At 31.5% G+C, this 24,352-nt stretch overlaps 5 protein-coding genes across 7 annotated transcripts in view; 3 read left to right on the forward strand and 2 right to left on the reverse strand.

Annotated features, from left to right (window-relative positions):
- The window catches only part of LOC123702044, a 63,281-nt gene extending 56,863 nt beyond the window's left edge, over positions 1-6,418 (reverse strand). The window contains exon 1 of the mRNA XM_045649707.1: positions 6,139-6,418. The gene's annotated coding sequence lies outside the window, so the exon portion shown is untranslated. The remainder of the gene's footprint in view (positions 1-6,138) is intronic.
- Positions 6,419-9,327: 2,909 nt separating this feature from the next.
- Positions 9,328-14,846, forward strand: LOC123701858 (cytochrome c oxidase subunit 5B, mitochondrial-like). Its single transcript, XM_045649437.1, has 4 exons — positions 9,328-9,495; positions 10,370-10,543; positions 14,029-14,072; positions 14,522-14,846. Exons 1-4 carry the CDS (start codon positions 9,408-9,410, stop codon positions 14,582-14,584), a joined length of 369 nt encoding a protein of 122 aa, XP_045505393.1. The 5' UTR covers positions 9,328-9,407; the 3' UTR covers positions 14,585-14,846.
- A 767-nt stretch (positions 14,847-15,613) lies between these two features.
- LOC123701859 lies at positions 15,614-19,591 on the forward strand. Its single transcript, XM_045649438.1, has 8 exons — positions 15,614-15,756; positions 15,961-16,105; positions 16,443-16,536; positions 17,017-17,260; positions 17,589-17,720; positions 18,100-18,198; positions 18,450-18,555; positions 18,944-19,591. The coding sequence occupies exons 1-8, from the start codon at positions 15,750-15,752 to the stop codon at positions 19,512-19,514; spliced, it is 1,398 nt and encodes a 465-aa protein (XP_045505394.1). The 5' UTR covers positions 15,614-15,749; the 3' UTR covers positions 19,515-19,591.
- Positions 19,592-21,302: 1,711 nt separating this feature from the next.
- Positions 21,303-23,562, reverse strand: LOC123701862 (coiled-coil domain-containing protein 102A-like). 3 transcript variants are annotated; one of them, XM_045649445.1, is made up of 2 exons: positions 23,322-23,562; positions 21,303-22,782 (listed from the first exon to the last, which is right to left on the reverse strand). In XM_045649445.1, the coding sequence occupies exon 2, from the start codon at positions 22,768-22,770 to the stop codon at positions 21,628-21,630; it is 1,143 nt and encodes a 380-aa protein (XP_045505401.1). In that variant the 5' UTR covers positions 22,771-22,782; positions 23,322-23,562; the 3' UTR covers positions 21,303-21,627. The 3 variants fall into 3 exon arrangements, with proteins under 3 accessions (XP_045505401.1, XP_045505399.1, XP_045505400.1); XM_045649443.1 differs by having other exon boundaries at positions 21,303-22,786; XM_045649444.1 differs by having other exon boundaries at positions 21,303-22,786; positions 23,278-23,562.
- Positions 22,808-23,886, forward strand: LOC123701863. The gene is made up of 2 exons (XM_045649446.1): positions 22,808-23,110; positions 23,753-23,886. Exons 1-2 carry the CDS (start codon positions 22,869-22,871, stop codon positions 23,850-23,852), a joined length of 342 nt encoding a protein of 113 aa, XP_045505402.1. The 5' UTR covers positions 22,808-22,868; the 3' UTR covers positions 23,853-23,886.
- Positions 23,887-24,352: the final 466 nt, after the last annotated feature.

Below are 24,352 nucleotides of genomic sequence, written 5' to 3' on the forward strand. Positions count from 1 at the left end.
CTCTAGATAGTCTTCTAACTAGAAATTATACTTCAATATTTTTTTCCTAAACTTAAAAAAAAACTGACTTCATCCACAAAAACCCCTCCACGCGGCCATCACTTCGCTGTCGTCTTAAAATAATTTATTGCTAAGAAAGTGTTTCTTGTGCGGAGGAAAGAGATAAAAGTAAATAGGAGCTAGATCTAAAAAAATAGGGTAGGTGTTCAAGCATTTGGAATGCCGATTTTTGAATGGCAGCCATCGCAACTGACTCTTTGTGATCTGGTGCGTTGTCTTGGTGAAACAGCGTTCAGATCCGCAGTTTTCCATGTCTCTTTTCCTTACTAACCAACCGCAATCTTTAAATTTGATCTGTTTAGTAAGAGCCCAATAAAGTGGCTACCTTTTTAAAATATTCCACCATAATTATTCCTTCAGCGTCCCAAAAAACTACCGCTTTAATCTAACCTACTGATTTTCACTTTGAATTTCTTCATCGTCACTTTGGAAGCTCGCATCCAGGACATTGATTGCTTTTTGGTTTCAGCATAAACATGGTGAACTCGGGTAACGTCCATGATCACAAAACGTGACAAAAATTATCCTGATATCATTAAAAATTTAGAAATTTACCCTCTACATGTCGAATCGTTGTTTCTTCTTTTCGTCGGGAAACATTCTGGCACGCACGGTTCACATTCAAATTAATGTAAATAATTGGAAACGTGGCCTGTTGATATGATTTTTTTGTGATTACTTAGTGAATACATGAGCAAGCAAAAAACATTTATTTTATATTTTTATGTGCACAGGAACTACTTTTGGATCAACCTAGTACATTTAATATGAAAGATTTTAGCTTTTTCTTTATTTTTTTGGTTTTCTGCTTTAATTACTTGGCAAATTTGAAGGGAAGTTCATTTAGAAACTGTAAATAGAGCTCCTCATTGTATTGCACAATGAGGACATCACTTCGAAAATCTGCTATGAATACAAAATGTATGGGAAATAAAATGTATGGGAGCGTTTAATGTAATATTTTTGGATATTTCTCGTTTTTTTTTAAATTTATTATGGCCATTTTACTCATTAGGTTAACCCTTAATTTGGTATAGTCCGGTGTGACGGACACTTACTTAAAATAAATCCTGTCAAGTTTTTATTTCATGTTCATCGATTTTTAATCGATTAAATGTTTATTTATACCATAAACAAATAGTAAAAAATTAAGCAATGATTGTGACAACATTGCATATGTCAGTTGGGACGCAAAATGTCTGCGAAAAGGCGGCCACCTGTTTTGCTCAAAGTATTTATAATTATTTTTCTTATTTTTTGTCGAAAAACGAATTGAATTTTATATTTATTTATTAGATCATAAACATTTCAATCATTATTTACAAAAACATACACACTTTATTACATTTTTATGGTGTTTATTTGTAACCGAAATGTTTTGTCCGTCACAGCGGACATTGCTAATTGTATAGAAAAGTACCACTTTATTAATATGTCCGCTGCGGCGGACACCGTCAAAATGTGTGTGTGTGAGTTTGGATTTTTTTTCATTGCCAACAGCCTAATCGCGCAAGTATAATTATTGCTTTAGTGCCGAATGAACATACACCTTCCCATGCTAGCGAAATATCAGATTCGGAAACTCAATTGCATGAAGCACGTACTAATTCATCCACCCCCCTGTTTTCTCCTGCACCATCTGCACCATCTTTCCTTGCTAACGTAACAATAGATACATCCGTCGATGAAGAATTACACTCCGAAGATTCTGATAGACCTGCTGATGACCAGATTCTTTCGTGCGTGAAATTGGCGAGTCCATTTTTGAAAATGTTCAGTCCCTATCTGCTATTCCTTGATTGCCTGCAACGCCTATAACACCAATAGCTTCTTGATTAGCACCCCGAAAAATAAGATCTAGGAAACCACCTACACTCAAAGCCAAAAGACCAAAAAAACAAAAAAATTCAGCTGACTTACAATTATTGGAGAGTAACTCAATTCCGTCACCAAGCGACAATAGAAGAAGGTGAGGAGGATGATTACATAGACATGCCAAGAGATGATTCACCTTTGAGTTTCCTTCACCTTTTTTTCTCTAGATATTTTGCTAGTATCGTAGAGCAGACAAACTCATATTCAGTTAAAAAAACCGGCAATTCAATTCAACTAACAGAAGTAGAATTTAGAGACTTTTTTTTTAATTTTCATACAAAATAAACTTGAATTGGTTTTTTTTTTAATTTCATACAAAATAAACTGTACTTCGGTATCAAATAGTTCTAAAATTTTCATTTCTGTATTTTTCTTTAGTAAAAAAACATAAAAATAGCTGTGGTTTTTATTTTCCGTAATTTGGCAGTGTCCGCTGTGACGGACACAGGTTTTCCCAGCAGTGGGCTATGGTAGATTTTTTTTTTCATTTTTCGAGAACTTTATGACATACTCCTAAAACCACAAAATTGTCAAATTCATATATTTTGAATATTTTTATCGGTGCCAAATTAAGGGTTAAGTACTTTCGATATCAGTTTAAAGTTTTTTGGTATCTGCAATAGTTACGGAATAATCGCTTGTGCACACTTAACGATTACACCCTGTATATATGTTAGTTATTTAAAAACTGGAAACTTCTAGTGACAAAATACGCGATAACCTTCCACAATATGAGGGTGAGGAGATTAATCGATGCATATAACTATACTAAATTATCTCCTCTGTTCAGAAATTACTGAATACAATAATTAATATATTCCATCAAGTATACATCAAATTTGTACTAACATAATCAATAAAAATGTTTAGATTAACGCTCCGGAAGTGGCACGTCGAAATGTAGCTAATTAGCCACAATACAGATCAGTTTTCTCTTTTTCGCTCACGATAATTGAATCATACCATCTTACTTCGATGTCTACTCGTGTGAGCATTAGTGCTATAATTGTAGAGCAAATTTTGTGTTGGTAATGTATCTACACCTTTAACTTATTATACTTTTGAATATAATATTAATACATAGAATGCAAATAGAACTCCATGAGGTTAAAGGTACAAGTCCGAGACGGGCCGCAGACCGCAAACTGCAACCGCAAACTGCAAGCGACACCACTTGTTTCTATGAACATCTATGAAATTGATTCCAAGCGCGGCAACACTGCTGCCTGCAGACGCAACGCGCAGCGTGCGGCCGCGGCGCGCAGCGACCGCAGACTGCAGTATGCAAATGCCACCTGCGCGGAAGTGACAAACTATCTTTGTCTTTTTTGTTTATATCATTTAGACACGGTTCTGTGCATTGTGCAGCCACGGCATGCAGCCGCAGTTGGAATAGCGACCGCAGGCAGCATTGCGGTAACCGCAGCCGGTAGCCACAGTGTCGCCTGCGGTTGCAGTCTGCGGCCCGTCTCGGACTTGTACCTTAATACGTATTTGGTAGCATGACCGAGACGTTTGAATAGCTTTGCCATAGACAGCTGGTTCTTTATATAGATGACTAAATGATATGGAAATAAATTACTTGACAGTACATTGAATGTAATTAAAATATTATTCAATTGATTAACAATCAAATATCGTCGACACATTCGATGTTTTTAAAAATACTGATATGAGGCCAAAATTCAATGAAAAGCTGTTGAAAACTTGAAGGATACAAAGTCCCTGTTTGTGACCAAGAATAACCATTTAAATGCAGGCATAGCTATTATTTTAATAGCTTTTTTCTGTGGCCTTAGTATTGTATTTTTTGGTAATATTTGTGTAGAGGTCTTTATTTTAGACATAACTACAATGAAATAGAGAGAAAGGATATAGAGATAAAACAAACAGTCCTAAATCTTAATATATATAAATCTCGTGTCACAATGTTTGTCCTCAATGGACTCCTAAACCACTTAACCGATTATAATAAAATTCGCACACCATGTGCAGTTCGATCCAACTTGAGAGATAGGATAGTTTTAACATGTAGGTACCACGGGCGAAGCTGGGGCGAACCACTAGTATTAAATAAATATTTTGTTATTATTTATGCTAAATTTTACAAAATGCAAGGAAGATCATACATACTGTTTCCTAGAATATTTTCCCTGTTGACTCATACTGACATTTATTCATTGCCCCATAATTTATTTGTTCTATTTTTTCATTGTAGCATTTAGAGCATCAGTTCATCGATTTTTAGTTACAATAGTATTTTAAGTGTTGTTCATAAATGGTAAATTTGCGAGGATGAATGGTTGTGTGCCAAGCTCACGTGTCAAAAGTGAAACTTCTTTCGCAAGATTCAATGATACCAAAATCGTCACCTTACTTCATGAAATGACGATATTGCCATGACGCGACCTTGAAATTTTACTCTCAACACGCCTAAAGAAGTTTCACTTCGAAAAGTTGTTTACCATATTCTATTTGAAATTTCACTAATTCTATAAAAAAACGCATTAGATATCAACTGCACCCTTATGTCTTCAGTTGAACAACATATTAAAATACTTATTAATAAAATATGGTAGCATAAGTAGTTATCTAATACTTAACCATAATTACCTATATCTTTATTTATTTTAAGACATATTATTAGAATCTAACTACTTATCGTAAGCACTAAATGACCCTGTACAGTGTATACTTATTAGGTATCATTTAAAAACAATTGGATAGTAATATCTTGTTAACTATTTTCGTATATTTACAAGATCACACACAGCACAGTTATCAACTTTTATGAATAAAATATATTGGTGTATAATGAAAAAGTAAACAATAGATAACAGTTTTTAGCACTTAAACCTGCCCTAGTGCACACATACCATAAAAATGCAAAAACGTGACAGCACCCAGTGCACATGTACTCAATGTACTGAGAATAACTGTGCATTGTAAGGCTGTAGACATATTACTGTTACTGTGTTAATACATTTTATTTTTGACAATAAAATTTTTACAGTTTTTGGCATACTTGTAAAATTCAATATAATTTTAGATAGTAGAAAATAAGTATTTCAGGGGTAAATAAATAATTTAAAAATAATGTATACAAAGATCAACAAACACACTTAATTTTTTCATACATAAAAAATTGATCCATTGAATGAAAGTGACTAATCTAAAAAAAACCTATTCCATTGGAAAGATAAATTTAATGTATAGTCTTAGTATAGATAAATAATTGATTAAAATGAACATTGTGAAATAACTACTTTATTTCATTTATTACTTTAAAGGTACTTTTTTTAATTACTTTATTAAATGTATGTTTTATTACCATTTGTTACATTCTCATAAACTTTCTAATAGACAAAAAATTATTTCCCCTAATTTTATTTACAATAAGTTTATTAATTATGACTCAGGAAAAATTTACCTATCTGCTGGTGAAATATGTACAGTACTTTTTGGATGCCTAGAGTAATACTGTAAAAAACATGAGACAGTCAAATAAACCATTGTAAACACACCTTTATCCGTCTCACGTCACAGTAAAAAAAATCACAACTCTATAATACAATAAGATAAGAACTAAACTTTGCTTTACAAATAATGAGTATTTAATAAGCAAAACTAAATACAGAGGCCATATCAAACAGATCTTTAGTTGTTAGTAAATTGTATTGAGAACTTGCTTACTAACACAATAATATATTGTTTGTATATTGGCCTGTATTGCTTACGCAATAGGGTTCAAATTATGTTGCAGTATTTTCCTTACAAGTGCTCTTGCACTAAGATTGCACTGAAGGCTCACTCTCGAATCATGAATTCAGAACATTTGAATTATTTTAACTAGATTATGCTATGTAACTTGTTTTAATGTCTTATACTTTTTTTAATAGATATTATATCATGAAAATAATGTTTATCATTTGATATCTCTAATTTGGTGATTATCTTATTTTCTGGAGATTCTGTATCAAAAAAAAATAATTTTTATACAGATACTCACATTTTATATTGATTACTGTTTACTTTACTTTAGGAAAAAGTACTTTTAAATACAGATAGACTTTTTACATAATCACTGTATTTAAGTATGGTAAAAAGAAATAAGTAACATTTAGGTGGGTGTCATAACTTTATAAATCGATAATATCCGCTCAATGAACGAATATCAAACAAATAAACATAATTCTTACTTACCTAATAGACTGAATGATGAAAAAAATTCAAGAGATTCTTCAGAAAATCCCTATCAATAATTTGGAGGCCTACGTATGTCACTATTAAATTCGAAACACAACACTACACATCGATTTTTATTATTTTCCACAAGTATGTCTTGATCTATTAATTCACGAAAAGGTTATTGACTCTTATGAATATTTCATACACTGAAAATTTTTGACTCTCATTCGAATATCAATCTGCAATAATCACATTCGTTTTCACTTTGTACTTGCTTTGTACCTACCTAAGTTTACTCTTTGTTTCTGAAATTTGACGTTCACGGTTCACAGTGTAAAAAAATTGACACTTGACAGACTACAGATCTAGGAAGAAAACAGACAATTTATAGAATATTGTAGCAATAAATCAACGAATGTTCCATTTCAACGAAAAAGCTATATCTTTCAAGTCTTGTAAGGAACGAAACCAAATCAAGAAACATAATTATTACTTTATGAATCAAGAAATTCCATAAAATTTAGTGTTATAGTGTTGTCACAATGAATCGGTAAACATGGGACTGCAACACAAAAAGACTACAGGCTACTTACTGAAATAGAGACTTAAAAATGTAAATTAACATATTTTTATGTTTATTGTGTCATAATTATTATATAGGTATAATATAAAATAATTTGATTTTATAATATATCATATAATTTAATGTTTTAAATACAAATAAATAATGTTTATACATAGAAAAAATATTGACATGCGCAATAACTACTCGCAAAGTATTGATTTTTTCTAAGTAAATACAACGTTATCATAGTACATAGGACACAAAAATCATCTACATAACAATAATGCTTAAATTATCATCAATAATTGGATTATACTTTATATTAGGAATGTTTATTAAATGCCGAGGAGAAGAAAACGTTGGTACATTTACCTTCAAAGAGTTTCCATATAAAGACACACCGAAAAATGTTCGTATACTTAAGCTTCATATTAGTAATAAGTCTTACATTGTTTCCTTACATGATTAATAACACGTAAACGTAAAGGTAAATAAGTATGTTGTTACACAAAATTCAGGTACTTATTTCACACAAACACTTGTTATCATTCCAGGAAATGACGTTTCGTGAGTATGAAACAGCATGTGAGCAAAGTAGAGTTTGTAGCGGATTAAAAGGACTAATTCGTACACACTGTGTACGTGAATGCGTATCTCCGTCATGCTACAGAGAAATTTATCAGGCAGACCCGGTAATTTTATTGTAATTACTAAATGAATAAGAATTACTTAGGTACTATAAATATTAAGTCTAAATCTAGGCACTCATAATCTGGGACTTGATGGATTATAAGATACAATTAAATGGATAAGGCAGAAATCCGTAACCTAAAATTTTTAGTGATAAAATATAAAAAATTGTTTTTCCAGTTGGAGGAAGGTGAAATTGATGTTCGTTTGAACTCATTCAAAGGATGTTTTATCCAAAGAAGCGGTCGTACAAGAAATTGATTTCATTCTACCGTTATTTCGTCTTTCATCTTATGTGTGAATAAGATAATTAAAATCCGACGAAAAATTTCATTTGCTCTGACGGTGAGTATCTGTCGTCTATTGTGAAAAAATATATATTATCAATGAAAAATTCTTATAAACAAAAATTATTATATTTTGTTATTATACAAAACGTGATGTACGTTTAATAAAATATTATTTGATTTCAGATGTTTGCTGGCATTACGGTTTATAAGAAAACATTGTTTGTTCTGCTCCTCCAGTGGAAACTAAAATCAAGATTCAAAATTTTTAAAGAATAGAAAAAATTCGATCACGAGGCGGGAATCGAAACTGTTTCTTTATGCCATATAATATTATGTACTACAAACCTATTTACTATCTAATTTTGCTGGTTAATTCACTTGCTCTGTGGTTAATTCAACCAATAAAACAAGTAGAAAAATATTGCAGCACCACTACAACACCACTCTAATTTATTACAAGTCAATTTCCTTAATTAAAGGTGTTAAATGTTGAATGTTACATACATAATAATATACTGATCATTCTTTGTCTTTCTATAATAAAAAAACTAACAATATGTATTCGCTTGCTTATTTCTTTTTATTGCAAAAATGCACAAAATATTAAATTGAATTAAATATTAAAACTATTTTACAAATAACGATGATCATTTCATTACTAGAATAAGTACCTAACACGAAATTATGTCGTACATCGCGTTATTTATACATTATTCACATATTATGTATTAATTATATGAAGAAAAGTATAGTAGATTTTAGGTGGTTTATCATAAATAGATTCAAAACCTGCCCAACCTGTTCAAGGAAACAATTCAAACTTCTATAAGTGTCACGTGCTTTTTCGTCGTTATTATTATGAGTAGTAGTAGGGGAATAACCCACATTATGGCACTTAATTATAGGAAGTTTTACAAAAATTACCGCATACGGCTGCTTTACCCTCTGGCGTAGTCCCTCTAAAAATACGATTCAGAGAGATTTTTGTAATGAATCTCGTTTTCTTCGTCCATCATACTTGTTATTTTATATAAATTACATAAAGAATTTCAATTTTTAGGTGCTCTGAGGGGAATTTATTAATAAATTATAATTTTATTAAATCTTCACCCACAACGGAATAAAACTGGGAACCAATAAGTATATTGCCTATGCTGGGAACCACCTGGGAAGTGGGAACAATAGTTTTATTCCGTTGTGTTCAATGTTGTGCTGTAGCTACTTGCGTCATTCTTGTGGGTTAATAATATAATCATAATAAATGTTTTTTATGATTTTATTTCCTAAATTTTAAACAAATTGATGTATGAATTATCAGCATACTAGTTAATAATATTAATTTTACTTTTCCCTTTTTTTTTGCATGCCGTACGGCCGTGTGTAAGCGGGAGGGAATGATAAGCGCCGCCATGGAAGATTCGTTTCTGTATTGAACTGCGTAATACAATGGGCTATTCTTAAAATACCCAATACAGTTGGAATAACTTATTAATATATAGTTCATAAAAATTATCAAGAATTTCAATCGATTTAAATAAAATTGAAAGATTGAAGGGAAATTACAGATTATAAATATTTCCCCATTTTATCCTCGCCACAAAAATGTAACGTAAAGTGAATAGACAGCTTTATTTGGAAACCGGTGTGATTGAAAAGTATCGATTTTTCTCCCATCCTTACGTTCGTATCAAACTCACACTTGCCATCGTGAGAAGCGGTGTAGTGCGAAAAAAATAGAAATGGCCTCCTTGTGTAGACAAATTGTTCGCGGAAATGCCCTTAAAAGTGTTTTATTTTCCACTGCTCGACGGGGATACGCTGATAAAAGTAAGAATGAACATTAACCTTCACATAAAATATTTCGCCATAAACGTCAAAATTAAGTTACGTAATGTCAAAAGCTATATTTTGTAATGTAAAAAATATATTTTTCATATTAGAAACAAATATATATTTCCATTACAGACCACTGAGTTTTATGTTGATATTATATATATAGCCGGGTTATATTTTTTTTACTACCGAACCACTGAACCTCCTTGAAGAGTATCTCGCATGATCACAACATTATATCATAATAAATTAAAAACAAATATTCCAATAAGCAATAACACGAATTTATTATTGTAAAACATATAACTGTGCTTAAATCAATATTATTTGTATGAGAAATGAGAAATAGAAAAAAAAAATTGTTAGGTTATATCTTATCACTTACACTGTATCTAGAGCAAGATCGATTGGTTATTACTTATTATATATAATCACTTTTAATATATTTACACATTTTATACGCCTAGATAATGTAAGTATGATATTTAAACAAAGTACATATAAGTAATATAATATTATTCCTTCTATTGAAAAATGTACCTATTCAAATTTCAAGCTATATATCTGTACATTTTCCTTATTTGTATTGTATAGTTAATACAATGTGTGAATAAGACCACACGCTCACTGTATGAATTTGTAATATTCTAATTTAAAGGTTTACCTAATTTTAACAAACAAAATTCACTATGTTTGCAGTCTACTATTGTATCAGGTGAATTCTTGTCAAAAAACATTGATTTGTGATAAATATAACTGGATAAATATTAATTAAAATATGTTAACACTACACTACTACACTACTTAGTACACTACTACCTATCAAAATAATATAATGATAAAATATAATTCTAATTTTCCTAAACAGTGATGGTAGACCCCATGGAACACGCAACTGGTCTGGAGAAGAAGGAATTGCTGGCGATGCAGGCTGGTAACGACGATCCCTTCAACATGAAAGTGCTGAAGAAGGCCGCAGGCACAAGGGACAACCCCACACTGGTGCCCTCATGTTTCGACGCCCGAATTGTTGGTTGCATATGTATGTATTCATTTAAATAATATTAATAGTTATTTAATTTTTTGCAATTCAATTTTCAATATACAAAGTGAACTGTATTTGACATGTACCTAATAGGGACTCAATATTGAAGTATATAACAGAGACATACCATTTAAAGTTACAATTGGTTTTCTTTTAAATGAATGTGTTTCATGTTATGAAAGAATGGTCACACCTACGTATATAATACCTATAAATTATGTTTTTCTAAGAAAATTCATGATACTCATCTATACATATAATAAATCTGTAGAAGGGTCAATTCTGTACATTGAAAATATTGAAAAAATAACTAGCAGGGGGTGTTACTGGATCGATACCAAACCCAAATATGTGATTAAAAAAATTTTTGTCTGTCTGTCTGTATGTGAAGACATCACGTGAAAACTACCGGTTCGATTTCGATGAAACTTGGTATAATTATACCTTATTATCCTGGGCGTAAAATAGGATACTTTTTATCCTGGAAAAATACATAGAAAAAAAAATAATCTCAATTTTTCAGTTATCCATAGACGTTGTTCTGTAGTAGGTACCGCGAACACACGTTGCGTATTATTATAGACCTAGCCGTATTTGGGTCCAATAGATATTTATAAGATTTCATTGTCCGAGTTACTCAAAATGGAGAAATAAACCATCCACGCAAAGACCGACATCCGCGCGGACGGAGTCGCGGGCGGAAGCTAGTATTACATAAGATACTACAGTGCAAAATTTAATGTACATACTTCCAGTAATATTTATTTATTGCAAGTAGGTAATATCTTGTGTAATAAAAAAAGTTTGTACTAGAATCAAGAATCCATACAATTAAACTTTATATTTTCATCTAAATATCTTAAACCTTAGGCGCGCCGCACACCAGACATACATTTGTATCTCGATAATTGTGGCGCCACATTTGAAACGCGACACATTTATCGCCCCCATATATTTGTACGCGAGCACGCACACCGAGGAAACATTTGTAGCGGGCGCACTTTGTGGCGAGACGGTGTCCGCGCTACACGAATTCAAGATGGAACACGTTCGTTATTTGTGGCGCCACACCAAGAAATCGTCGTCATCAGACGATGATGTCGACATTCTCAAAGCGGTGCCACGCTACAACTGTGCTTTCGATGTGCGCATATACAATACATTTGTAGCAAGCTGAATTGTAGTGCATTGATTGTGGCGACGTAAATGTTCGATGCATGTAGCATGTGGCGCTGGTGTGCGGCGCGCCTTAGTCAGCATATAACCAGGAAATATAATAGTACGAGATCCGGCTGCAGGATTAGTGCGTTCATCGGTTTTTTGCTGAAAACCGAATTTTTATGTATATTTATAATTAGGAGAATATATATCGACTAGGTTGCCAGTCAAAATTTGGCCGCAAGCATGTTTAATTAAAATTTTTCTAATCGATTTTTGGGAAAAAAATTCGTTCACTTGTTTTTTGAATAAAATGTAGTCTACATCACGGCAAATGATATAAAGATTCAAAAAAATCACGGTTGCCGCTTTTCACCTGGCCGCAACATCTTGGCAGCCTGGTGCAAACAGGTATGATTTCGATTCATTTTTACGTTCATAACGTGCATTTATGAATCATATATCAAATTAAAGCTAATTTTTTTCTATTTATTATCATATATGGTTGCCTAATTAAATCCGGCCGCAAATAAGGGTTGCCGGCTGTTAAAAATTATAAATATTTACGCCTATTAGTACACCGACGCATTCGCGTGCGGCAGCGAAACAACGAGAAAAAGAGAGGATCGGCTGTTAATTATATTAAATCAATATTACTTTTTAAATTTGTCATTTTGAAAAGGACGACATATTTTCTTTCACTCAACCTTAAATATTCAACATCTTTAACAGCCGGCAACCCTTATTTGCGGCCGGATTTAACTAGGCAACCATATATGATAATAAATTGAAAAAAATTAGCTTTAATTTGATATATGATTCATAAATGTACGTTATGAACGTAAAAATGAATCGAAATTATACCTGTTTGCACCAGGCTGCCAAGATGCTGCGGCCAGGTGAAAAGCGGCAACCGTGATTTTTTAGAATCTTTATATCATTTGCCGTGATGTAGACTACATTTTATTCAAAAAACAAGTGAACGAATTTTTTTCCCAAAAATCGATTAGAAAAATTTTAATTAAACATGCTTGCGGCAAATTTTGACTGGCAACCTAGTCGATATATATTCTCCTAATTATAAATATACATAAAAAGAATGCGTCGGTGTACTAATAGGCGTAAATATATATAATTTTTAACAGCCGGCAACCCTTATTTGCGGCCGGATTTAATTAGGCAACCATATATGATAATAAATAGAAAAAAATTAGCTTTAATTTGATAAATGATTCATAAATGTACGTTATGAACGTAAAAATGAATCGAAATCATACCTGTCTACACCAGGCTGCCAAGATGTTGCGGCCAGGTGAAAAGCGGCAACCGTGATTTTTTTGAATCTTTATATCATTTGTCGTGATGTAGACTACATTTTATTCAAAAAAACAAGTGAACGAATTTTTTTCCCAAAAATCGATTAGAAAAATTTTGATTAAACATGCTTGCGGCCAAATTTTGATTGGCAACCTAGTCGATATATATTCTCCTAATTATAAATATACATAAAAATTCGGTTTTCAGCAAAAAACCGATGAGCGCACTAATCCTGCAGCCGGATCTTAGACTATAACAAAACTGAGACAAGGCTAAACAATCCATCACTATTTTGTTAATGAAATTTAAACTTTAACATGATGATGATTGATCACATTTTAAAAAAATAACATGAAAACGTGCAATACTCAAATATCAATTAGGCTAACTATAGTAATTTTAATTAGCTACTTATTGTTATGTAATATGATTTTTTTCTGTTTAAATGAATTCTAGGTACCTATTTAAATATGTGCTTTATAATAAATAGGCTTGTAGGCAAAAAAAATTTGAACAATTTAATAAACAAAATTGTCATTAATTTGTAATGGTCACATGGAATAATTTTTCCACTATGGGCTGAGTTTCAATTTTTGGTTAAAACTTATTCATTGAATAACATATTAAACTACTATTTCAAAAATGTGTTGTAATTGTCAGTATTTGACAGTTTACAGGTGACATTTTAATATGTTTGCATAATACTTTATTGGACGGATAAATTTTAACCAAGGATTGAAAAATCGGCTCTAGGTAAAGGAAACATTCTACAAAAAAAACATAGTGATTACAATATTAAAGAATTAATAATTGTATTTGATAAATATACTTTTTATTCAAACTCATTTAACCCATTGAGCCACAAGTGGCCCGATCGGTCCCAGACACAATAGATTTTCTATTGTGTCTGTGGTTCCGATGCCTGAGTTACTACCAAGTTATTTTTTGTGTATGTATGCAATGGCAGAATTATGATATACAACTAAATTATTATTTTATCATTTCAGGTGAAGAACACTCAACTAGCATCAACTGGCTCTGGGTACACAAGGTAAATATTATTTCAATATAAAATTAACTGAATATTTAAAACTAACCAAGTAATATTGTGAATGGAGAATAAAACATTATGAACTAATGAACTGAAATCAATGTGTTGTGTTCACAATATAGATTCATGTATTATATTCCTGGAAGTACGAAGATGGTTCTTATGTATAGAAAATGTAAATATGTACCACGGGCGAAGCCGGGGCGGACCGCTAGTAGTTTATACAAATTGAATGCTTGCTAATTTAAGTACATTTTATAATAAAAGCAAATAATCTAAAACACACTATTTCCATTACACTACTGTTCAATTTTAATTTGTATTGTTTATTGCCTAAACATTCATATCAGATCCCATAATACTTTGATTTTTGTTACTTCCCTTTTTGGTACCATATTTAGATAGTAGATTTGGCCTAATTTAATTTTACAATTTTTTTTTTGTTTCAGGACCATCCCCGCCGTTGCGAGTGCGGACACTGGTACAAATTGATCGAGAAGACGCCTCTGTAAAATCAAGTTACACTTAGTTATCAATTAGTAGTGTTTATTATCTGCAATGAATGTACGCATCGACCCGCGCACAGCATTTCGTTCTTTGATCTATGATTCCTGTTTGACATTAACTGTCAGTTAGATACATTATTGAACGAAAGCAAGAAATCATTAAAATAATTGTAAGCATACTTACCAGTGTTTCATTGAAGTGTTACCTACATGCAGTTGTTTGTTAATGGGTATTTAATTTTATGTAGCTATTAAATATTTAATCGGATATGTGATTTCATTTTATTTATACCCTTTGTAAATTCTGACGTATTCAGGAGCTTTCTGTAACAAGTAAAGAATTCTGACAAATACAAGTGGAACTTTTGTAATGTGAATTGAAGGGAAAATAATACTGTAAAATTTAGATGGAAATGTAACCTCTGTATCATTTCATTATTTTGAAATGAAAACTGCTATTAAAAATTTCTGGAAATTCCCTTGCCTCTCCGCATTATCACATCCTTATAATTTGCAAAAACGTTTGATGCAATTAAAATTAAGATATAAATCAGTAATAGGTAGTCAGTTTGAACCTGATTCACGATTAAAATTGCCTAGAGCTAGAAACATTTACAACTACTTAAATATAACTTAAAACAAATAAATTCCGTTCTTTATGATGAAATAATATAATAATTGTACTATAGAGGGAATGTTCAAAATTGGATCAGTAGTTTTGGAACTTGTATAAACAAACAAAGCAAAAATCCTCACAGAGGTATTAGGGTGGAGGGGATTACTGCGAAAAGACTTCTACGCAGGTAAGGCGCAGGTTGAGGCAATAACATAAGTGCTGACTGCTGACGCCGCCTTACATTCATTCTTCTCACTCTTCTTCTCTTTTTTCTTAAGTGGAAATCTTGAATCGATGACAACAAGATGAAAATGATCTTTCAATTAGCAACACTGTTTACTATTTACTCTGTGGACAAGTGACATTGACATTTGATATCTGATATTAAAAATTTAAATTTGTGTTTTGGACAATTTGGACTTGCTCTGTGGTTTTGGATTGTGTTGTGTAGTTTTTTTATGTTTATAGATCGATAATAAAATATGAATTATAAATTATGTACCTCATAATAATGTAATATTACCCCCTTTACTACATATTTAAATTGACAACAAGATGGCACGTAAGTATTACAATTTAAATTAAAGTTTTTGGGACCACTCGTTACAAAAAAAAATTAATTATGTTAGTAAAGTAACTCCATCATGTTCTAAACAGAATATAATCATTGACCTCTTTATTTAATTTTTTTGGGTTAAATGATTTTCTATTTTATGTATTTCTTTGTGTATTTCTATAAATAATATTTTCAAATATCATTTTTCAGAAAATAAATATTACAAAGTTTATATTGCTGATGGTTTTAAAGAAGATTGCGAAGAGTTGATACAAAGATGTTCACAGTTGGACACTTTGAATTTTTACACTTTCAGCGAAGTCTGGAAAGATATGAACTTTGCTTGTATTTATCAGTAAGTACAATAGTTATTATTATCAAATTTCCAATAGAGATGAAACTGTTTGAATTAAAATAAAGTTTTCGATAATATGTGTTTTGTTTGTGAAATTGAAGTGATATCACTACACAGTATAAAACAAAGTTGCTGTTCCTATCTCTCTGGCTCTATATATGCTTAGATCTTTAAAACTTTGTAACGGATTTTGATGAAGCTTTTTTAAAAGATAGATTGGTTTTTGAAGAAGCATTTACTGTATAAATTGTTAATTTTTCTACAAAGCGGTGGAGTGTCAATTTTCTACATGCAGACAGCTAGTTGAAATATGTATTTAATATTTATAATGTTATAGGGGAAGACAGTCTGGTGCAGAAATAGCTGAATTATCAGAAGAGTTGGTTCATATTGGAAAGCAATTTATGTTGGCAAATACTAGCAATTTTAAGGTAAGTAAAGAATGGAATTTAAACTAAAAATACATACATAAAACTATGTTGTGACATAATGGTATATACGGTCTTGTGATACTAGTTTTATTTCTGTATAAGAAGAGAGTATGAGTAGAGATATGTTTGTAAGAAGAGAGTAATAACTCAGTCCCCGGAATCACAGACACAAAAGAAAATCTATTGCGTCATGGTCCGATTGGGCCGCTCGGGGCTCAATGGGTTAATATATTTTTTTAGCAATGATAAAATAAACTTGCAGTTCTTCTTTCTACTATAAGTATTATAACTATATGTGTTTAAATGTAGTAGACTTCAATATGTGTTTTAACTTTTAATAACTCAGGCCCCGGAACCACAGACACAATAGAAAATCTATTGTGTCGTGGACAGATCGGGCCGCTTGGGGCTCAATGGGTTAAAGTTATTTCCAAAGTACTATTGTACCTAAATTAGAAAAACATAATCATCTTCTTTCAGGAAATCAAAGCTGGCATCTACCTAGTCTATGGCTTACTAACACAACAGCCATACACCGACTTTGCTTGGCTCCGTTTAACACCAGATGATGTTAGTACCGTAAAACGTATTGAGACAGTGGCGCGACGGGAAAAACAGTTTGATGTGGTGTATATATTGGGCGATATTTTGATTAAACGTACACATTATCATGCGACGGAGAGAGAGAGGGGCTTTGAAAGTACATTAAGAAAATATATTGATGGTATGCATTTTTCAGAGAAATATGAGCTGAGAAATATGAACTATTAATTCATGGTTTTAATACCATTTTAGTTATATATTTAATAATATTGTTGTTGTTGTTGTAATATTGTTGTCTTTTCCTGGAAATAGAGATGTCTTCCCTTATGCCATATAATATCTATTGTGCTCATACAACATTAGAAACACCAATTTCCTAATGCTTTTGATAAATACACGAATAACAATAAATTAATCTTTACAATTTTTTTATTTTAAATTTCGCTACAATTGTAATTTCAAAAAGCTTTCCATCCATGTTATCGGTATATGTAAATATAACTTTGTAGGGTGCACAAGTTTGGACAAGAATGGTCACCGACCAAAAGGCATATTCTACCAGCAGAATGACGAATTGGACATGATCAAGGAATTGGGAATTATATCGCGGAGGTACGCGCAAGTCAGGAATACAGTCACTGGTACGGTTTTAAAATTAATTTTTAGTTTTAATGCAATAGAGAAAAACTGTTTGGTGTGTTGTGTGCGGGCTGAATATACGTGCCTCTTTTGCGTCTTTAAACTTAAAGTTTTAAAGTAAGATGTTTTTTAGATTTATGCTTATGAAATCAACTTAATCATCATCAGCCCATATATGTTCCCACTGCACTGCTCGTGTGGGTAAAAAATATGAATGTTCAAATTTCATTATACATATACATTGATTTTTCCCATACAGCGGCTGCCATGATGAAAATTCTAATTTGACCTATTTGAAGTCTGTAAATAGTTGTTTTTTGTTTATAAATTTATGTGGAGCAGAGGTCAGATGAATTTTGTACCTAATTTATAATTTTTCAGCTATGAAAAAAGATGGGCCCCGTATAAAATATATAAATGAAAACCTAGCTGCAGAACTGCATCATTCCCTGAAGAATGTCATGAATGGATTTGATGATGGTAATAAAATAAGCTTGTTTTAATTATTGTCTAATAAAATCGTGTTCCTGAGTTTAAATGATATAATGTTGACTTTTCTGTGTGTTGAACCCGTAAAAATACATACTTCGTCCAAAAGTACAACAAATTAAAAAAAATGCTTTCCGTAGTAAAATATTGTTTAAAATAAGTGTTTTTTTAATTTAAATAAATAATTATCTTTCCTCTATAATAGTGTAAATATAATTCTTAATAAGTTATTTCCTTTCCAGAGGAAAGAGATACATATGATCACTATGATGCGGTACAATCGATAAAACAAAGGGCCATGGTGATGAGTGTAAATCCAATGGCGCATCTCACATCAGCTGCAGAGAGGTATTTTTCTATTTATTTTATTGATAGAAACAATATAAAAAATGGCAGTGTCCAATCCATCTTTGTAGTAACAATTTTGTGACGGGGACAAATTATGCCTCGTAGTAAAAGAAATTGCATTTAAAACTATTTAACTTAATATTATGTGGATAAGTTTTTCGTTAAACAGCAATTTATATTCAACACATTGATAAAAATACATATCTGAAGCTTTTTATTTTTTCATTTCATGTAAGATAAAAACGTTAAATTACGATAAATTAACGATAACTTATTTCGATTCTTTATGTAATTCTCTTATATTTTTCTTCATTCAATTATTTAATATTAATCAAATAGAACAAATTTCTATAATAAAATTCACTAACACATTCCGTTTTATTTCTAGGAAAACAAAGACTAGCCCTCAAAATAAGAGCGACATTAAATCTAAGCCGGGAAAAATTAAAACATGCAGTCCATCCAAAGCTATAACATCTTCATCATTGAAACGCAAAATAACAGACGTGTTCGAAACCAAACCGAGAAAAGCGATACGGTTCTTTATGGAAGCTCACAATGCGCCAGTGGAATTAGATATAAATTCATTTAGTAAGGATACAAGAATACAGAGTGATTCAGATAGGGATAGTTTAAGCGATTTCCATGATGATGATGATGATGGTCTGGCTTCTGACAAAGATATGTTTGATATAGAAACTAAAGCTTCAGATAGTAAGTTAAATGTACATAGAGACACATTCCCCGCTATCGTGCATACAAATGTAGGTGAACAGAAACATTGTGAAATAGAAATACTTGATTATGCAGCGAACGATCAAATTCCCGTTGAAAAAGCCATATCAAATATGCTCCAAGCGTCAGGCAGTTTGGAATCTAATGAAGAAGATATCAAAGTCAATGTCAAGAGAAAAGCTAAAATTAAGAAGAAACAACCCAATCTTAAATTAAGAAAATAATCATTGAGAATACCATTAGCATTAATTGTAATAAATAAATAAGTAAGTAATATTTATAAATAAAAGATAAAATTAAACGAGATTTTTAATTTCTTATTCCATTTATTACTTCTGATTACTATTGTTAACACACAATACTTTGAAAAACAAACACATTGTTCTACAGATCATTTGAAATTCGTTAAAGTTAGGCCATTTTTAATAAATTAAAGTAAACACGAAAGAATAGATATTTTACATTTTATAGTACAGTTACTTGGCAGAAAATTACATTAAAACTATTTGTAGGCAAGTCAAGCAATAAATAATAGCTTATACTAGAACACAATTGAAATAATATACAATTTGGTTTATGAATATCTATAGAGAATGTATAGTAAATAATTTTGAAAATGGACAAAAGTATTTTATACCTATATAATGATTTGTTCTGAAAGTACATTTACAGTATCTATAAAAACTAGACTATCAATTCGTCAACAATCCATACTATATTAATATTATAAATGAGAAAGTAACTCTGTCTGTCTGTCTGTTACCTACTGAACCAATTTGAATGAATTTGGTATGGAGATATTTTCATAGCCGAGAAACGACATAAGCTACTTTTTACCCCGGGATATAGGATAGGTTTTATCCCGGAAATCCCACGGGAACTGGAACTATGCGGGTTTTTCCTTGACTTCGCGGGCGAAGCTGCGGGTGGAAAGCTAGTCATCTAGTCATCTATATTTTAGTTGATCTAAAAAAATTATACTTTCGTTTTTGTTCATTGGTGGTTCATCCATTTGTGAAACAATTTTTAATATAGCAACCATCATAGCCACATAAGTAGGTTTATTTTAATTCTAAATGTCCTAAGCAATTAAAGTATTTTAGCTGCTAACCAAATATTAGAATTCAGAATACATAAAAATGTATGGAATAATTTTGGCATAAATAATTTAGTTCAACAGAGAACTAAGATTTTTTTTAGGAAAAATTAATTTAGTAAATAGTTTACATAAACTTAATTTAGGATTTAGTCTTTTTTTATACAAAAATAAGGCCCCGTTTCCACCTGCAAGTAAACTCGCGGAAGTCTTGCATGAGTTACTTGCAATATCGTTTACATATCCTGCAATTTATTGCTGCAATAAATGTCATGCGAGAAGCTCGCGGATCATACTATCGCAACTTATCGCGGAGGTGTTTACACACATCTTGCGAGTGACGGGATAGGAATTACTGTCATAATTTTTCTATTCTATTTTGTGAAATAAATCGTATACTATAATTTATAATGTGTACTATTAATGTAAAATGATCTAATGAACTAATGTAAATAATATAATATTGTTTAAATAATAACTTAGTTAAATTATAAAATTAGATAAGCACATTAAAAATATATTGTATGCCAATGTGTTGGTGAATTGTGCGGACATTAAATTTATTATAAAAACTTTGTAACCACAATTCAACAAATAAATTTTCATTTCATTTCATTTTCAAAAAATAATCACATTATTCCATCTTAAGATCTCATAATTATAATCCTATTGACTTTATAGTTTCTTCATTCTTCACAAGAGCATTCACGACTCATTAATTTCAAATAAACAAAAATCAAAAGCCGTGCGGGCGATACTTGCAACTTGCTGCGAGATATACGGAACTAGACCGATAAGCTGCGAGAACTGTCGCGACAGAACTTGCAACATAGTTTACACATGCAAGCTGCTGTCAGACAGACTGTCGGACAGTTCTTGCAGAAGTTTACTTGCAGGTGGAAACGGGGCCTAACACTATCACACAAAAGAGCAAGTGCATATTATATTCTACAGATCTATTTAAAACTTATTGCATGCATTTAAAGTAAAAAAAAATCTGGCTTTAGTGATTTCGTACAATCATATTTTTTTCCTAATTATTACACTTGGAAGCATGGAATGTTTTTAACATTTTTTATTTATAAACTTGAATGAATTTCCATGATTGGAGTTCGCAAAAAAATATAAATGCAAATAAATACTTTTTAAAACTGACATTTTAGATATATGAAAATATTGAAAAACAACTGAATTAGTTGTGTCATCTGAGTTGTGTCAACAAAAAGGTAAGTTAACTTTTATCAATTATCATCCCTTTCCACAATGGCTAATTCATCATCTTCCCCTGAAGTATTTGTTTTTGTGTCCATGTGCGCTAAATTCGCTTCAGACGAACCATTACTAGATTCATGAGATCTTGGACTGACACTAGTCTTCCTAATATATAACACATTTGTATCCAATCTACTATTGTGATCATTGTAGGGCACTCCGTAAATACTACCGTCAGATATTCTGTTAAGTTTGTGTATCTGTTCTCTCAACTCACAGACCTGGCTGTATAGCTTTTTGTTTTCTCGTAATATAGCTATGTTTTCCGTTTCTAAGAGTTCTCGTTTACTCCACTGAACTGTATTTTCCGATTTGAGCCTCTCTATTTCCATTTTTAGTTCAGCAATTTTTTCTTCTAACACCTGTTTTGCGGCAATTTCGTCTTGCAACTCGTTTTGCAATCTCTCTACTTCACTATGACTAGAATCTGTGGAACCAAGTGTTCTATCACTATGAGCTAATTCCATTTTGGCACTGTGTAATTCAGCAGTCAATGTTTCAATCTTAACAAGCAAGAATGACTTTTGATCTTTTTCACTTTGCAAGCTTTTTGACGTTTCATCTAAACGCAATCTCATTTCGCTTAATTTGTTAGCAAGTACATTATCTACATTTGAAAATTTATGAGAATCTAATGAAGCCCTTTGGCGGGCAGAGGATTCATTTGGTGATATAAAACCAGTGTTCTTTTTCCTCAATTCAACACCATCCTCTGTACTCAAGTCACCAGATACAATCCTCTTTTCACCTAAGCTGAGAAGCTTTTCATTGTCTCTTTTAAGCTCTTCTATTAGTAGTTCTAAATCTCCCTTTTCAGATTTGAGAGTGTTTACTTCCTTGGAAAGGATATCAACTTTACTTTTATGTTGTTTTGCTTCGTCTCTGGCCTTATTTCTTTCATTACGTACCTTACTCCATTTTTCTCTCCAATTGGCAGTGCAATCGGACCACCACCTCATTGTCTTTTCCATTTGAGTAGCTCTAGCTCGTGCCTCATCCAGTTCCCGAATGTACACAGCTTCTTTTGCCTCCCAGTCTGTATTTGTGTATCGCATTGCACCCTCATGGTCACGACTTCTGCGATGGCTACCTCCATGTGAACTCTGTGCCATTTTTGTTGTTTACTATCTGAAAAGGAATGATTATTTGAATTTACTCATCAACAATAGCCAATTAAATATATTATGAACACACAAACAATATTTAATTTATGCACTTTTTCTACAGAACAATGAGTTCTTGTCCCCCAAAACCACCAGACCCTTGTGCTCAAGTGTGCCCTCCACCACTGCCTCCACCCCCGTGCAGAGTGAAGCCAATAATGCGTGGTTTACACTGGTCGCAGACGAAAGCTACATTAATTCAAGCTTTGTGTCTCAGCTGTTTGGCTGGGTCTTGTGTGTACTTCTTTATCGGAAGACCGCGGCGAGCCAGATACAAGGAGTATTATGCGTGGGTTTATTTAAGTTATCTTTTAATTTCGTTTAGAATAAGCTAATAGAGTAAATCCAATATAATTATTGTCAGATATAATACCCTGGTACTATTAATAAAATTAATAAGATAGGAAAATCACAAGACACCTCACTTCCTTATTAAACAAGATTACTTTTACTTACTGTATATTATATAGTAAGTATACAGTGTGTAACATATTTCTTACCAAATTTTAAAGCATTGTTGTTTTGCTGCCGAAAGTCTGTTTAATTTAGAACAATGATTGTTTGTAGAAGTTTGATCCGCTTTCTAAAGTCCTTAAATTTCTAAATTTGCAGTTGTTATGGATTTATTTGTGCATTAAATGAGTACTACTTTTTCAAATGAGTAAATTAATAAATTCCCAAAATATTCATTTTTGATTCATCACATTCACAAAAATTGCTATCGTTTTCTTAACTTTTTAATCAATGGTGTAATGACAATATACAGATACTTGGATTTTGGGCAAGTCACCTTTGCATCATGTTTAAGTTTTAACAAGTACAAAAAAAAGTAGAAAAAATAACATTGCAGACTTTGCAGATATTAAGATAGTAGACGGTATAAAAATTAAGTGATATTAAATTAATTTATTGTACTATTAAATGTTTTTAGGAGAGGAGAATTCGAAGATTGGGCAGACGAGATGGCAAGAAAAGGATTATTCCAAGCTGTTCCAAAAGAAAGTTTAAAGGATAATGTGCCTAAAAAATAAAATAAGCTGTTGTTTAATAAATGTCTTAAAATAAGCATTTCTTTTTTCTTTATAAATTTATTAAGAAATACTTAGTTGAAATAAACATGAAATCAAAATCATCGTAGATTATAGAAAAACAAACGCAATTTATACGAATAAAAATAAACAATTATTTTATACCTATCGTTTGTGATTCTTATTGTTTATTTACTTAACTCTTTATTTCACATAAAATATATAAAATTCATTGAGAAATGGACCATCTAGAACATTTGAGCAAAATGTTATAAATTCAATATTATTTAGAAATTCTACGTAGCTATTTTCTGCTTCACTTACATATCAATTTAAGATCTATAATTTTTTATTCGTTTAATTAGGTAAATGATAACAAAATGAGTTTTACATAATACCTACTCTAACAAAATAAATAACAACAGGAAGTGATTCGTGTCACACGTCTTATTATGGTGACCAATGATATTATAGAAAATTGTTACAAAAACCCTCAGATTATA

Source organism: Colias croceus, chromosome 22 (assembly GCF_905220415.1).
Source record: "Colias croceus chromosome 22, ilColCroc2.1".
NCBI classification, from domain to species: domain Eukaryota; kingdom Metazoa; phylum Arthropoda; class Insecta; order Lepidoptera; family Pieridae; genus Colias; species Colias croceus.